Source organism: Mastigoproctus giganteus, chromosome 7, assembly GCF_048544385.1.
Source record: "Mastigoproctus giganteus isolate SK-2022 chromosome 7, ASM4854438v1, whole genome shotgun sequence".
Taxonomy (NCBI): Eukaryota; Metazoa; Arthropoda; class Arachnida; order Uropygi; family Thelyphonidae; genus Mastigoproctus; species Mastigoproctus giganteus.
In genome coordinates, this window is record NC_143581.1 from 85259897 (window position 1) to 85278278 (window position 18382).

The 18382-nt window shown below is 35.1% G+C and overlaps 1 protein-coding gene across 3 annotated transcripts in view; it reads right to left on the bottom strand.

The window, feature by feature from the left end:
- Positions 1-1219: 1219 nt before the first annotated feature.
- The window catches only part of LOC150083041 (CCR4-NOT transcription complex subunit 3-like), a 592625-nt gene continuing 575462 nt past the window's right edge, over positions 1220-18382 (bottom strand). For all 3 annotated transcript variants that reach the window (XM_090377751.1, XM_090377752.1, XM_090377750.1), the window contains 2 exons: positions 13312-13437; positions 1220-1873 (listed from right to left, as the gene is read on the bottom strand). In XM_090377751.1, the coding sequence (XP_090233877.1) occupies positions 1775-1873; positions 13312-13437 (225 nt within the window). In that variant the 3' untranslated portion in view covers positions 1220-1774. The remainder of the gene's footprint in view (positions 1874-13311; positions 13438-18382) is intronic.

Sequence of the window (18382 nt, forward strand, 5' to 3'; positions counted from 1 at the left end):
TATATTAATTATGCATTTCAATTGTAATAACCTTAATAAACAATTATAGCACCTTTACAACCTGTATAACTTTAATTAAAAGTTATACAGGCTGTCAAGTTCATTTGCATATATAAAAATATTTTAACGGCTCTAGGGTGCTACTATCTCAACTTGTTTATGGTTTAATCGAGTGTTTTAATTCGAATCGAGAATACATTATACAAGTTGCTAATAATCGTATCTCCTGTGGCATGTAAATATATGGGTGTGCTGATTTTCAACTTTTCTCTTTACTGCAGTTTTCCGTAATACAAACTAGTTGCTCCCTAAAAATCAGTGTTATGGTATGTTTTATTAAAAGACAAAACACTGGTAAAATGCACAGACAAAATTTTATTTTTTTCATCCAGAAGGACTTATTTTAGGCCCAGATGTCAGTCATTCTCCACTATGTACAACGCCTCAACAGGTTTTATGCTGCTTTGAGCATAAAACCCAAAACTGAGACAAAAACTTGGAGACCATGACTTCACATTTTTGGGCTTTTTTTTTTTTTTTTTTTTTTTTTAAATTTTTGCTGTACAAAAATAAGGACAGTGTGCCATTGTATAGGAAGGACTAAAAACACAATTCCTCGCTTTAGGGTGAAACTAACAATTTCAGTGTTCATCAGAGCTTCCGGAATTTCTGGAATTTTCCTCTGCAATAACAGTAAACACTTATGAACAATAATACCTACAGGATACTCTTTCAACAGACATGGCCAGTTACTTATTTTGTACTCTTTCATTTAAACTATATTTTTCACATTTCCTTTAACCTTTTTCATAAATGTACATTTCTGGCACTTGCACAGTACAATTTTATTTTATTTTACAAAACAATTAGGCAACAAGTTGGTATAAGACACAGGTTAGAGAGAAAGAGATGGGATATCCAACCCTTTTAATTTTTTTAAAAAACTGAGTAGTGTGACAACTGAGTTCTTAAGAAATTTAACTTCATATTATATTGATATTTAAGATCATTAACAAAATTGTAGCAAACAGACATTAATTATATAATATATATATGACAGAAAAAAGGAGAAAGAGTTCAATATAAATAACTGAAAACAATTTAGATAAGTTAATCATGACAACCCATTTGCCGAGCAGTTTCCTGATTTCATTTAATTTTTTTTTAATATCATTTTGGGCAAACTTTTAATGACAATTTATAATTAGTTTTTGCTACTTTACTTTAAAGGCAATTTTTCTCATGCCTGTAATAGTATGAGAAAATGCAGGCTTACACAAGGCATATGAATCACTGACAATGCTTGAGTTGTATTTAAATATAGGACATTAAAACCAGAGATGTCAATAGGATGCAACACCTCTTTACTACAACCTTTCTTTGCGAAAGACACTAACAGCAACAAGCTGCCGTTAGGCAGCTGACACATGCCCTCCATGAAGCTCTCAAATAACTTCGACCTAGTACACTCTGAGTGTTACAATACACATTACATGCGTATCAGACTTCATTCTATCACACACCTGCTGCGAGGCAAACTGTACACAAGTCCTGGCAATGGACACTAAAAAGGAAAGCCAGACAACTCCCTGTTCTCAGCTGCTGACAAGTAGAGAAACGTGAAGGCAGTAGGACCAGGCTTAACGACAGAGAGCTGGGCTTTCCTGGAAGCTTGGCCCATAGAGACACTCTCTTGGAACTCTCACACCATTAGTGATCAAAAACCCGCATCTAGATGTGGAAATTTGTGAGAAATCATTAGATTGTTCTCCTGTTAGTTCAGTTCCCTGTCTTCTAAGTACCTATATTCAAATGTAAAACCTTCTTTCTTCCTTTGGCCCCACTTTTCAAAGTCAAAATAAATATATGTGCCCTGAAATAAAAAAAAAAAAAAAAAAAAAAATTATATATATATAGCAATCTGATGAAAAATTAGTAACTTTCATTATATAAAACTATCATATGCAGTATATAACCTGAAACAAAGTTTAAGTTTGCAGCTATTCCACTTGAAAGTAACAAACTCAGCAGTTACCTTTTACATATAAATCGAAAATCTTTCCCCTACTACGGTTTTTTAAAAGCTCTTAAGTTTGGTTCTATCAGCTGTCAGTGAACTTGCTATTTGCAAAGCATCTTTTTTCCCCCTTTTTTTGGAGAAATTTTCAGATATCTCTTTATTAAGTCAAATAAAAATCTGAAGAAATTTTAAATATATTAAAATGTATTTTCTTTTGCTAATTTCCTCCAAAACGCACATTAAACAAAATTTCATTCATTCAATGCCCAAGATTTGGTGGGCCCTGGCTAAAAACAGAGCTCGGACAAGGGCATCTTCAAGGGGTATCTTCAGGCACTAACTTAAGGTGGAAAGATGAAAGAACAGATAAAATTTAAGATATTTTATGCTGTGTGTGTTCAAGTGATATTAGATACATGTAAAGGAAAGGAGGGGTGTATTTAAAGCAACCTCGGGCACAGAAGCTGACTGTGGGTGAAAATAATTTTTACTGTTAGACATCTAAGTTATAGAATTAATGCATTCACTAATATGATTATGCAAAAATATCAGCTGTACTATACTTTCAATAAGACCTGACAGCACAGCACTGTGGCAGTTAACACTGCCACTTCCTCTAGAATTAATTCCTGTGAACACATTTCTCTGGCTTCAGTTAACTGTTATTAATGGGGAGATTGCTATTATTATTACTTTTACAATATTGTACAAAACTAAAATTAAATATTCATTTAATTTTATTTCAAAAAATAAAACTTGTTTCATTTTAACTTTTTTTTTTTTTTACCTAAAAAAAAAAATTCAGAAATAACTACCCATGAGACAAGAATACCAGTTATAGAATACCAATACAAGAGCACATAAAACTCATAATTAATATAAAAAAAGGAAGCACAGGGAAAAAATTATCAGTCAATAAAGACTAGAACAGAGCTATTAGTTTAAGATAGTATCTATCTTAAACTAATAGTTTGACTTTAAACTAATAGATAGAGCTATTAGTTCAAACAAAAGTGGATTCTGTTCTTTTCTGCCATTCAGATGATAGAATTAAGAATAAACAAATCTTTATTTATTTAAGAATAAATGATAAAAATCATAGTGTGCATGCACTCTAAGATGGAAAAATGTAGATGTATAATATGTGAACAATGTATTACCAATTTGTGTTATTTGTTTGTTTGTGGGCGTTATGGCACAAGGACAATACAAACAATATGCCTAACTATGGTAAAGTTCAATGCACAGTTTTTATCTATATGAATTGCACTTGAAATTTATAGTGCATTATAGAGTTGTATCTATTTGAAGAAAGTAAAGATTTTACTTTCTTCAAATGGGGCAATCACTGAGTATATGCTGGACAGTGGCTACAAGCAGATAAAGATGTGTCAAGAGAGTATGTGTGTATGGCCTGTCCATAACCGGACTAATATGACTTCTTCATGTTAGTTCTCACATATACTGGAATTCCATGGTTTGTGAATTTTTTTTTTTATACTGAGTAGCCTGTTATTGGATTGACTCTGCCAATGGCAACAATGGCAACACAATGTGTTGCCATTGTTCAAGTTAGATGCACATGTGGATTGGTAGCAGTTTTGGCAGCAAGATTGGCATATCTGTTTCCAACAATTCCAGTAAGGGGTTATCATTCTTCACATTCTGTTGTATAGCACTAATGAAGTCTGTATAAATAACACTGTGCAGTGTGGTTGTTGAGAGTGCATAATTTAAGGATATGTGGATAGCATAGAATTCTGCAGTATAGCTGCTAAATTCAGTAGGGAGTTTCTTGCCTGTTGGGAAATAATGATGCTACACCAACATGACTGGTGGTGTTAAACCCATCCATGTAGATTGGTGTGTACTCACTGTGCTGAGTTCTCAATGTGGCATATATGTTCTGTTGGGAAAATGTGTATTTTTCCCAGGCTATGAATGAAAGGTAGCAGGGCGATATATGATATGTCCAAGGTGAGATTGTATGAGAGGCAGTAGCCTGTATTTCACTAGGTCAAGGTTCCAGTCAGCTTGCAGTGAGCAAAGACATATGACAGTTGGTGGGTTTACAGATGAATATGCTCGGTAAAGGTTTCCCATTTATGGGGAAAAAAGTCTGTTCCGAGTGAGGTGGTTTGGATGCCATTTGAGTTTTGCTGCCTAGTTTAATTAAAAGCATTTGGCAAGGAGGTTTCATATGCTTCAGTGTGTAAGCTTTGAACTGCTGATGTACAGTATGTCCTCGGTACAAGCTGAAGAGCACTGTGGTGCACAGGATCAAGCTAACAGTAAAGTGCTTGGTCTAGCAGAGCTATAGGCTACAGAATTGTAGTCTACACATGACTGTATTAATGCATGGTACAAATGTACCAGAGCATAACACTTGGCTCCCCATGTTGTGCCTGATAGAACTCTTAAGATGTTTAGCTTTTTAAGACATGTAATCCACAGCACTTTTATATGTTTAAGGAGAGTGAGTATTAATAGAAATAGAGGCATGTGATCCAAGAAAGCATAGCATCAGTAAAAAAAAAAAAAAAAAAAAAAAAAAAAAATTCACACAACCATTCCCTCTAAAAGTTTGTTCCAGCAATTAACCACTTGCTGGCTAGACAAATTTTTAGCACATCTATTCTACAACTGTCTTCCCCAAATTTGAATTTATGCCCCCTTAGGTTCATAATCTGAGCAAGTGGAAGAATTCTATCAGAATTCAGAGTGCTCAACCCATTCAAGGCCTTATACATCTCGCACGTGCCTAGTTTCCAGCTGCTGTAATTTACAGAACTTAAGCCTCTCTCTTGGTAAGAAGATCCCTTCATTCCCCTCACCAATCTTGTTGCCTTTCCCTGTAAATCTACATCCTTCTTAAAATAAGGCCTCCAGACCTGTATGCAGTACTCAAGGCATGGCCTGACCATTGCTTTATACAAAGGGATAATCACCTCCTTTTCCCTGCTAGAAAAATTCCTGTATATCATTGAAAAAACCCCATGACCTGCTCTTGCACAACCTGTCTGCATTGCTCAGAAAACATATCTGACTGCACAATTACTCCTAGGTCTTTTTTATTTTCTTACCACCCTAAGTGTAGTACCACACAGCTGGTACGTTCCTCTGGGGTTACTTCTACCCATATGCAGTACTTTGCATTTGTGAATGTTAGTGCCACTTCTCAGCCTATCTTCCCAAATTTTCTAGATCCTGTTGCAGTAGCACACTGCCATTACTGTTATCAACAACCCTGCCAACCTTTGTATCATCTGCAAACTTCAACACTGAGCCTGATATACCTTCATCAATATCATTGATAATTATACAAAATAACAGTGAGCTCAACACCCTGTGGGACTCCACTAATAACATTAGTCCACAAAGGGCAATGTCCATTGATTACTACCCTGTCTTCTCCCACTCAACCACCCTTTTATCCATTGTAGAAACTTACCCTTAATACCATTCTGTTCCAATTTGTACAATAGTCAGATATCTCTATCACAATAGTGTCAAAAGCTTTCCTGAAATCCATGTATATGATATCAAAATTATTTTCTGCATCCAGTTCTTTTGTAACCACATCACAGTACCCAATTAAATTTGTCAGACAAGACTTTCCCTTAACAAACCCATGCTGTGTCTGAATTATTGCAGCAGTCTTGTCTAGATGATCCTGCAATGATAGGAGAGACACCTGTTCCTCCTTTCCTACAGAGTGGTTCTGTATACCACATTAAGTGTCCGGATTGTGGGGGTGATATGTGAGTCTGGTAGAAGATTTAAAGACCGGGTTTCTGAGAATGAGGTGGCTCTGCGAACCACTAATTGTGAACGCTCCGCAGTCGCCGAGCATTATTGGGTTGAGCAGCACAATCTTGATCCCCGACGCGATATTGAAATCGTCGACTATTCACGTGATTACCGACAGCACTCATGGCTTGAAGCACTACACATAGCTACCAATAATAGTACTATGAATTGCAGTGCGATGAGTGCTGGCAGTCATCAAGTGTATGTAATTCTGTTCTACCAACACCAGACTCGGGATACATGATCATGCTCAGCTGACTTTTGCTAATGTAACCATCAATATATACTGAAGTACACCATTCACTGACTAGATGATGAAAAGGCACTTTGCCTCGAAAGCTATGTATTTTAACACTTTATCTTATTTTATCTCTGTTTTATCTTATGTATATTTATTTTAACCAGTTAGTCAGTCGTCACAAGAAACTTGGATGATATGCAACCCGACACACAAGGCCTGTTTTCTAAAGAATACAAGTGGAGGCATGTGCCGTGGTGTGTATGAATGACAGGATGTAAAGCCTAGGTGTAAATATATGGATGCAACATGTCAGCAACTACAAGGGCTGAGTTAATGTGCATATCTATTTGGAGCTATCTTTCATGGCTGTCATTGGTTTGAAAGTAACTGTAGGAATGACTGAATGAATGTAGTAGGTGTTATGAAGGTAATATCCCTTTATAAATATGTGTTGAATGACAGGACTGAGTGAATGTGTATGTCTACTTGGGGTTCTCTCTCATGGCCATCACTGTTAGCAAGTTTGAAAGTGTAGAAATGAAAGAATGCATGTGTAATGCCTTGTTGAATGAACAAACAGATGTGGTAAATGTTATAAAAGTATATCTGTCTGTTATATGTGAGTAAATGTATTCAGTGTAGGAACAATAAAGGGGGGGGTTGCTCATATCCAGAGTGCTGTGTAAAGTGAATAGAAATAAATGTGTGAGGCTGATGGGGTGAATAAGATTGTCAATTAACTGCCTGAATGTACACTCTAGATATGTGTTTTAAATAAAAATAATAAATTCTGCAGGTTGTTTAAAATATTGTATGTATGAAACATCATGTGTGTAAGCTATGTGATGACCGAGTGTATGCTTGAGATTTGTTAAAAAAAAAAAAAATAAATGTGTGGGTGTGTATTAGGGGATTTTCTGTCTCATCTGAAGGCAAGGTGGTGAATGAAACATAAATATGCGAGAGAAAATTATTGTAATGCCAAATACTTGTATTTTACCCCCTAAATACATGTTATATATATATATATATATATATAAAAATAGTGTCCTGTGAACATGTAAGTATGACAGATGTATAAATGGTTGCGTAAATGTAGTGTGTGCATGTTGTTCTGGCAGACCCCCCCCCCCCGCTGTTTGCTTGCTGATGCCATGCTGTCCTCTCTTGGCGGCATGCAGCATGGGATTTGCTGTCACTAGCTACAGCTGGTGTGGTTAGTGTGGGATTTAACTCAGGGGAGACAGCGATCCCAACCTACCATCCCAAACGTTTTGCCTGGTGGTCTCTACCACCTTAAATCTTTCTCTGTTCTCAACAGTTCCCCCAACCCCCATGGAGGATAGGCTTCCCCCTCTGTTCCCTTAACTTCCATTTTCCTGGTGGCACCTTCTTATCTTTGCCTTTAGTCCAAACTTGAACTATGTCCTCCATGCTTCTCTTCCAACACCCAGGATTAAGCCCAGCCCACCTCTCCATGGTGCTAAATGGAAACTATGTGCCTGTGGTATTCCACAGGCCCCTAGGCCAAGCAGGTGGATGAACATCAGACCAACACACCCTAACCCTACACAATGTAAACTACATAATAGCACACGCACCACCTGGTGTGTGTGCTATTATGATGTAGTTTACATTGTGTCATAATGCTTACATCGCAGAGTTGGGGGGAACCCCCAAAGCCGACTGATAAGAAACACTATAGTGAGCTGGATAGCATTTTCTGTGGATATTCTATTACACAGTAGCAGGAGGATGTTTACAGCTTTCTTGTAAGATTTCAGAATAATTTGATAGTGTGGAGAGAAGGTCATTACATGATTGTTCTTATGGATTAATGTGAAAAATGAATAATCTAATCAAACCACATGAATTGTTATCAAGTAAAATTTTATTGTATACAAAGTATAATGACAAATAAGACAACTTGTACACACTACTTAATCGATGCAATTTCTGGATGGATTTCACATTGAATGTATTATCAGTAAAGATTGAAAACCTAAAAAAAACTGTACAGGATACAAAAACATGTCAGTTTTCTTGTACAGTTTGTCTCAGCTTTTAATTTTTCCTGATTAGGCAGAATTCAACATGGAATTCATATATGTCAACAATTAAAGTACAAGCTGGCCTCAATTAATGTGATTAATTCGTCCCACGAGTGCATCGTGTGAAACGGAAATGAGTTAATCAAATATAATAATAAATAGGAAAAATTATAATTGGTCTGTGACCTTCAGGAAAGTCCATAAAGAATTTTAAAAATAACTTTTTAACTGTATAGAATGTAAAAGATAATAAAAAATAATTATAGACTTAAATGTTTATTGCATAAAATACATAATGAAGCATTACTTCTTCAGCATTTACCTCCTAATAAAAGCATTAGTCGATCTTTTGAGACTTTATACCCAGGTTGTGATCCTTCATTTGCAGCCAAATAAGTTTTACTTAGCATCCATTTCCAAAATAGGCCTGTTTCATCTACATTAAATATTTGCCAATCATAAATATTCATCATCCTGAATGATTTTTTGCAATTCTGTGGATGCAGCATCTTCATCAGCACTTTATGCAGTCCTGCTAGATTTTTGAAATGTTCAAACCACCCTACCCTGAATTAGCAACGAATGCTTCAGTCTCCCCTTGATATTTTGTTTCTTTGAGCTTATTAAAAATGTTAATAGCTTTGCTCTGAACACTGTCTTTAGATAATGGAATTATTTTTTGATTGCATGATATTGATAAAATCCAAATCGATAAAAGACTTTCCATTTCAATCATTACTGGAGTTCTGTTTCTGGAATTTGTAAAACAAAAGAAGTTGATGACATGAGCATCTTTTCTTTATATTCCTCCTTATGGCTCAAGATAGTTCGTATGGTAGACTCACTGTATCCTAGATCTCTTACGATTTTCGCATGGTTTGCGAAAATCGTAAGAGATCTAGGATACTTTCATGTTTTTAATAACTTCAAGTTTTTCAGCTAAAGTAATAACTTTTAATTTTTTTATTGCAATCATGTTGTTTTTCACTCTTTATTGGCTGTCAGAGGTTAATCGCGCAGTTTGAATCTTTATCAACTATCACATAAAAAAGATTGTGTTAACTGGATCGCATTATCCTATGTTCCATTATAAAAACCAATTCTGAATGCCTTTGTGTTATTTATCTAATACACATTTCTGGAGGTCACGACCAAAAAACAACAAAAACAATTTGCACTTTCTGGTTTGCTGGGCTTTTCTGTTAGTGCAATCTATTATAAACAGGTAGTAAACTCAATCTGCATTTGCATTTGCAATAATCCCGATAACTGGAATTGTGTGGGTTTTATGTTATTATGGTGAAATGTGTTCCCCCTTCACTGAAATCTTCAATCATATAAAAAACATAAATAAATTTTCAGAATATTCTCTTCATTCCTATTTACTTATTACAATGATGACGGGAAAGCGACCAACGGAAACAAGTGCTGGCAGTGCTAGGAAATGAAACGAAACAAAATTGATTTAGAAATTAAGATATTAAGAAGTAGGTCTAGCTGCTTCAACAGTGAATACAGTAAACCCCCGCTATTCGTGGGGGTTATGTTGGTGAGAAATGTCGCGAATACCGAAAACGCGAATACAGTAATACCCCGACTTACGCGAACTCGGAGTTACGCGGTTCTTGATTTTTTTGTTTGGCAACGCTGCCGCCCACTATCTTCAAGGTCGTTTTTCATATGTTATCGATATACGGTGCGACGGCGGAGAATGAGAGCGAAAGATGAACAAAATTCAACTTTGCTGCTTTTATGTTTTTTATATCAGTGAAGGGGAAACACATTTCACCATAATAACGTAAAAACCAACACAATTCCAGCTATCGGTATAATCGCAAATGCAATTAGATCGAGTTTACTACCAGTTTATAACAGATTTCACTAGCAGAAACCAACTGGATTTTTATTGTTTTATGGTAGTAACCCCTAGAAATGTGAGGTGTTAATAGCGTATCCTTTATGGTGTTGTTTATTCAGTTGCTACATGCGCGCAGCTTTGTTTATGCGTATCAAGCGTGCCTCCTCGTTTTGTAATTGTGCTTTATTCCCTAAAAATGAGTAAAATACTTAATTAAAAGGTGTGAAAAGGAAGCGTCCTGGTGAAGACACTGCAGATTCAGAGAGAAAAAGAAAAGCAATTATCGATAAACAGAGCCGGACTGGGTCAAAAATTCTTACCCGGGAAAATTTATAGTGGCCTCATACTATGGTTTATGGCCAAAATCACACTGGCCCACCGGGGTTTCCCCGGTAAGGCTTATGGCCAGTCCGCCTCTGTTGATAGAGAAAAAATATGAAATTGTGAAACGCTTTGAGCGAAATGAAAGACCATGTGATATTGCACATGCTACAGGCCTAAATGAAGCAATGGCGAAAAGCACATGACAATTGCAAACTTGACAGGTTGAAAATTGAAAAGGGCTCAATTGTAAAGGGCTTAAAAATTTTAGAAAACATAGACTCCAACGAAGGACGCGTTATAGCTACAAAGCAAGGAATAAAAAAATTATTAGCTTGCTACGAAGAAATTCTGCGTGAAAAAAAGAACGCGCTGTGTCGTCAGATGAATTTGTTAGATTTTATGAAGCCATCGACATCGAAATAACTTTTTTACGTAAGTCATTTGTTTTTTTTAATACATATTTTGTATTAATATGTATAAAGAACTGCAATTTTATTAATATTTTTCTTCTAAACTAGTGTTTTTGTTAGTCCTTGGTCCCAATTAAGCAAAATTTATATGTATTTATATGCAAAGTTGTACCCCGACTTACGCGATTTTCGTCGGACCCACCTATCGCGTAACTTCGGGGTATTACTGTACTGAGTTATGGCTCCCATAGTAATATAGGGGTTCCGTTCCAAAGTATGAAATATATAAGAAAAACTAGTCTAAAATTTTGTCTATGTATGTATTATATGTACCTTCATAACATGACTATGTACATAGACAGTACATAGTGAAATGCAAGCATATGGCATCAAAATGAAAATAAGAAACAATTTAATATTAAATGTAATATTTATTAGAAATTTCAAACAAATCTTTCAAACCAGTGCCTTTGCTAGCAAAAAAAAACATCCCGCCAGTGCTATCAGGTTTCGTTAAAGTGTTGATGAAGGAGTTTTGCCTTTTCGCTCGCGAATGATGAGTGAACTTAACGGAATTTTATTTTGAATTCGGTCTTCTATCCACAGATTTAAAGCTTTTTCCATTTTTTCTAATTTAACATCACGAGTTACAGAGCAAATTTTTGAAACAATTAGCGCGTTTTCACGGACACTACGGCGGATTTTTTCTTCCGATTTCTTGATTTATCGTACCGTTGACTCATTGATTTTATAATGTTTTGCCACTGAGGAGACACTTTCACCATTAGAAATTTTGTCTAATAACTCAATTTTATTCACTAATGTCATCACCTTCTTTGATATTTTCACATTTCTCTTTTTATTCGTAGCCATATTTTTGTACGGGTTAGAAAGAACTTGTCCACAATAAAGTCACTTTCTTTTGTTAACACACTCGAAAAAGTCTGTTTTACACTGCAAAACAGTAGATTTATCATTTTTGTAAGCATATCAATTTATAAATTGATAAATTTATAAACATATAAATTAAAAGCAAACGACGAAACCTTCCATGACTAACACATACTGAACAAGGATTAGCGAGAAACATCCACGCTCGCAATTTTTTCACCCCTCTCCCCCCACCCACCGAGCGCTGTTTTGACCAGGAAAGATAATTTTAGCCACGCCCATGATTTTTATGGCGGAAAATATTCACGGCGCTTTAAAATTCACATTTTTTTAGGTTTCGTTTTATATTAAATCGACGATCGCGAATACGCGAAACCGCGAATAGCAGAGGTTTACTGTACTATTTTAAGGGATAGTGCACCTATAAAAGAACATGCTCAAGGATCAACGTATTTCACAACAGAGCCAGTCTGCCCCAACAGTGATCACAAAACAGCGTTCAGGTGCTATATCGAAGATGGAAAAGCCATTCAAGTAAAAGCAAGAAGTATTTATGAAGATATTAAGATAATGGCGAACCAGAATCCAAGTTCGGGGCAAGCAACAGGTGGTTTAATAGGTTCAAGCATTGTGCTGGTTTCCAAAACATTAAAATATGCAGTGAAGTTGCCAGTGCTGATTCTGCAGCTGCAGGGAAATTTTATGATGTGTTGGAAAAACCCCCCTCTAAATCTCCGCAGCAGCGTGCTTATCAGCTGGAGAGTTAATTCTGGAAATGACGCTCGAAAGGTAAAACTTGCCAACATTATGCCTGTCTCCTCTCTCTGTAATTTTATAATTTTTGTAATTTTTCCTGTGCATGAGATAAATAACATGTATAATTCTGTTTACATGTTTGTTGAACATTTCTTTTTCTTTTTTTTGCTTCTATCAAACTCAGCACGAGTAGTTGCGAGTGCGGAATTTCTCTAAATGCTTATTCAGGGAAATTTCGTCCTACGTAAAATCCAACTTACGTAGTGTTCCTGTACACACATTTATAGGATGATTCTGAGCAAGGATGTTCCAAATGTCATCAATATTAATACAGTTATGATTTTTCAAGATCTCTTTTTGAAGAGAATGGGACATCAATTTGAGTTGTAACTGTTTTTTGCTTTGATTAGAGCTTCTGCACAGCAATAATACTTGGCAAGATCTGATTTTTGGATCTTTCTTCCTCTTTTCTAGATCTCCAAGTAGTTTGAATATTCACACATTATATTCATATTTAAACAACAGTGGATATTTTGTGAACGAGTTCTGCAGATCTCCCTAAGACTAAATGTCCACACTTCTGGCACACTTTTCCATTCTTTTGACATCCGAAAATCACCTAGTTACTATATCAATTAGTGCTCAGGTCCAAATGCCAAGGACTAAGTAATTATTTTTTACCAAAAAGAGACTCCAAAAAGTTAATCAACAGAGATCATCACACTCTTTCTATGGATATCCAGGATTCTAAAATAACAGATAAAAATAAGCAACAAAATTAAGTAAACAGTTTATCTCACATTCAACACTGTTCATACATTAGACAATTTTTTAATACAAGTTCTTCCAGCTATACATTGAGAAAAAAAAACTCAGGTAAAAAACCTTTTGTTTGATCTATGCAAAAATAGTCTTAAATATAATAGTATATATTTTTAGACTGTTCATACCTGTTCATATTCATCTGTGATTGTTTTTGGTTCCTCATGCCTTTGAAACCACATCATGTATTTTGTGTGAAACCTCCATGACTGTTTTTTTAATGCTTTTGCTGCTAAATATTGTGCCTTTGTGCCCTGAAATATATGCAATAATTCAAATATACATCAATTTTTTTTTTTCACAACTTTGAGAGTTCATATGCCATATCCTTAATTATGTAAATTGCTTACAGAGGACTTTTTTTTTTTTATAAACCACTTTCAAGTTATTTAGCAATACTTCATTTAAAATTATTTTATTCTTAAAATGTATAGAATACTAGGAAAATATCATTGCACTGGGTGAAATTCAAAAATTTAATATCACAGTGTTGGTACTTGTTGCATTTTCCAGTTTAGCAATGAAAGCCACTACTGAAGTCATAAATACACATTGAGTTTCCCCATATGTAGGAAAAATAACAACATAGATATTGTCTTTTGAGCAATACAAACATGTGTTCTGGAAATTCAAGAAGTCAAAAAAATGTGGTGTATTAATAAGAAATTTTCCAATCAATTTCCTATTGCTATTGTTGTTCAGGTTGGTATGGTCAGGCTCATTCCCATGGTCTAATGCAGTGTTTCTCAAATAGTGTTCCGCGGAACCCAAGGATTCGTGAAGTGAAGGTACACATTCTGCCATAAAAATGGCAAAATTTTTGTGTTTATATTAAATGTGATTTTTTAAAAATTAATAATAAACGTGATCTCATAATCATAATTTTATTAACAGTATTATTATTTTTATCCATACTTATCCTGACTTGTTTTCTAACTCTGTTTATTTTTATGTAAGAATACTATTGGGGTTCTATAATTTTTTAAAGAAAGGGTTTCGTGGACAGATTAAATTGGGAAACACTGATCTAGTGAGTTTTTAAACCTAGAATCAAGACCCAAATACGGATTTCAGTATAGAAATCAGAAATGTGGTCAAGTTCATTCAGTTATTGGGACTGTTTGAGTCAAATTGTATCTATTTATCCTTTTATACCGATAAACTAATTCACATAGTAAAATGTATTTTATTAAATATTATTACTCAACAATCATGAGTGAGGAGGTAGATGATATGGTAAAAAGAAGAATTTCAATGTCAATGAACATCATAAGCCATAGACCAAAAAGTTACGGGAAAAACAGTTTAAACAAAGCCATTGAACTCCTATTATAAAAAGTGAGTTTTCCGATACCTGCGATTTTATTAATTATCTACCAGTTGCAAGTTTTTATGCTTTGTAAAAAAATATAATTTCATCGAGAAGTATGAAGTTAAGTGCATGGTGTTCGTGAAACTACATATATGAGCCGGAGAGGCTAGAATAGGTTAAGATTATCTCTTTATGATTCATTTCTCAGTGGCGGATTTGCAGTTGAGGGTTTTTTTTAACATATCCCCTATTAAAGCTTTGAAATGAAATTGTAATTTTTTGTCAGTTTGGGGGGGCCCTGTGCATGTGGGGTCCGAACGTACACCTCCTATGCCTGTGAGGAAATCCACCACTGCCATTACGAGGCACAGGCATTGAAAAATGAAAATAAAGGATGTCTGACAACCCTATATAAAGATGAACACTAAAAAGAGGAAATATAATGAAAATTATATTAAATTTGGTTTTTCATTTATTGGAGATGATGAGTATCCATGCCCACAATATGTCATTTGTGGAGAAGTGTCGCAAATAGCAGCTTGAAACCTTTCCTCTTTTGTCTTAACATTTACAATCAAATCATTAAAACTATGTTGATAAGACTATTGATTTTTTTTTAATGGAAATCGAAAGAACTAAAAACACATAATATTGATTCTTGTATTTCTCTCAATAATCACGAAAACATAAAAAAAAAAGCGATTGAAGCTTCTTATTTAGTAAGTTACAAAATTGCAAAGACTGGTGAAACTCATACTATTGCAGAATTGATTTTCCCATGTGTAAGGGCAATTGTTAAGTGTATATTTGGAGACAAATATGCACTCAACGAATGTATGATGATGTTGAATCAGTTACTGCAAAATGAGTTCGAAAAAGTGCAGTTTATGCTTTACAATTATGAGACTGCTGATATTTCTAATTCAGTAATTTCCATTATACTTATAAGATTCTGTAATTTAAATGATAGTAAAGTGGAGGAAAATATGTTTTGTTGCTCTTTAACAGAATTTACAACTGGTGAAGATATTTTTTATCGAATTAAATTGTAAACAATCAAAAAAACAAAAAAGAAAGTAGAAGAAGAAAAAAAAAAAAAAATTCAAGTTTCTGCCACCAGGGGAAAACGGCACTGCAAATATGTAAAAGTTGTAATTTACTTCAAAACACGCTGCTTACGCAAATGACAACCTGTTAAATAAAAGCAAAAAGGCCGACGCCATCATCAATAACCATTATGTTACAAAAAAGAAATATGCTCTCAGTAAAACTGTTCTACCAGAATAATAGTAACGTTAATGCAGCACTACATGAATATCAGAAAGGTTTGCGTAATGGACCTTTGACATCAGTGGGTCTTCGAAAACTAATAAAGAAATTTGAAGCGATCAGGGAGTTAGGTGTAATTCTAGGCAGGGGACAACTACATATCAGAATGGAGGTAGTGGATGAAGTGGCAGTTGCAATGGCCTCCAGGTCAGAATGCGAAACACTACCAGTCAGTAGGGCCAGAGGTGTGCCAAGAGACTTGAACCTTCCTTGGTCTACTGTACATAAAGTGCTTCAAATAATTTTATGCTGGTTCCCATAGTGCAAGAAATAAAGTCTTGTGATCGGCAACAACGAATAGACTTTGCTCTACGATTTATGGAACTTGACGATACATGGGCTTGAATGATCTTGTGGTCTGACGAGGCACATTTCACTCTTCATGGAACTGTAAATGCACAAAACTGCAAAATAAGGGGAACTTCTTGTCCATTTGCTGTGCATGAAAGATCACTACAGTATGGTGAGAATTCATAGCAGAGTTTATAATCGGACCATTTTTATTTGAAGGGTCTTCACCTCATGCCCCCCACCCCGGTAAGGTGTATGGTACTGCACTCTTCTAAGAGATCACATTATTCCTGTTCTTCAAGAAAGGCAATGCTTGGAGACTGTAGAGTTCATGCAAGATGGTTCCACTCTGCAAGAAAGGCAATGCATCATCTTGCACAAACACTACGGAGACCGTAGTGTTCATGCAAGATGATGTCCCTCCCCATGTTGGTCGCCAAGTGAAGGAACTTCTCCGTTCAACATTTGAAAATGATCGCATCATTTCTAGAAGCTTTCTGCAATTCTGGCCATGAGGATACCTGAAAGACAGTTTACCGTGGTGGCATACAGACGCTTGTTGATTTGAAAGCAAGCATTACACAGCATGTAACCAATATCCCCAATGAGATGCTATGCAAAACTGTGTTGCACACAGTTCTGATATTAAAATCTAATCCTAAGTTAAGTATTCCATCTCATGTTTACAGGGCCAATTTCTTCCCTGGTGGTGGAAATTTGAACAAATTTTTTTTCATCTACAAACTGCTTTCCCATACCCTAAATGACATACCCACCGACTGATTTTCACAGCACTATCTCTAACCGTTTTGACATCAGGGTCTCCTGAATAGGGAAACATTTTATAACCACCTGGTATATGTGACACAGCATTTTCAACTTATATCTCCTTAAACTCTAAACACTGCAACCAACTTAATTGCAGAACCAGATTTAAGACTGTTTACCTTCTGTTGAACCAAATATTGCTACACTTTATTCTATTAAACAAGCCGAGAGGTATCATTAAGTTGATTATTTATTTGGTTTTTAAACTATTAATATCATCTTATACATTCTTCACAATTATTGCAACCTCTTTTATTATATATAGATTACAATTTATTTGCAATATCATAAATTAGCAAAATAATTTTCCTTCCCATAATACAGGCACTCCCTGACTTAAGTAATACTCGACTTCCGTAAATCCGACTTTGTGTAAGGTTTTGCTGGCTGATGCAAACTTAAAAAAAATCGTGGAAACGTATTTTGCATCCTGTAGGAATAAATGGAGGTACTGTATTGTGAAAATATCACAATGTGAACCCAATAACACATTTTTTTTTGTAATTCGTTCCAATACCTCGGAAGTTGAAAATTACGCTATACATGTATAACTAAGCTATTTATCTCTCTAAAAGGTCATTTTTATAATGGAGCACTACCCTTTAATCGTTATCATATGTTCTGTTATAAGAATAAATTTTGAACGCCTTTTTTGATATTTTTCTAAAGAACATTTCTGGAGGTCGTGACCATAAAACAATTTGCACTTTCTGGTTTATTGGGCTTTTATGTTAGTGCAATCTATTACAAATGGGTAGTAAACTCAATGTTATTGCATTTGCGATAATCCTGATAACTGGAACTGTGTGGGTGTTTACGTTATTATGGTGAAATGTGTTCCCCTTTACTGAAATCTTCAATCATAAAAAAAAACAAATTTTCAGAATCTTTTCTTCATTCCTATTTACTTATTACAATGATGAAGGGAGTGACCAATGGAAAGTGCAAGTAGTGGCTACGAAATTAAACAAAATTGATTAAGAAGTAAGACAAAGTTTGTCATCTATTGCATGGGAATTAGATATCAGTGCTTCAACTCTGAACACTATTTTAAAGGACAGTGCGCATATAAAAGAACATGATCAATGCATTTAAGATCAACAGTGATCACAAAAGAGCGTTCAGATGATATATCGAAGATGGAAAAGGCTATTAATAACATGGATGGAAATTCAGATTCAGAAGCGACTGCCCCTGAGTCTAATGGCCATTGAAGCAAAAGCAACAAGTATTTATGAAGATATTAAGGATAAGTACGGTGAACTCCAAGTCAAGTTAGTGGCAAGCAATGGTGGTTTAATTTAATAGGTTTAAGCATTGTGCTGGTTAATAAAGTTGAAGTATTATTATTATTAGCCATATGGTGCAAGGAAGCGTGAGGTTTATTCTGCAAAAAAAAAAAAAAAAAAAATTCTGAATTACAGAAAGAGAGAGAGAAG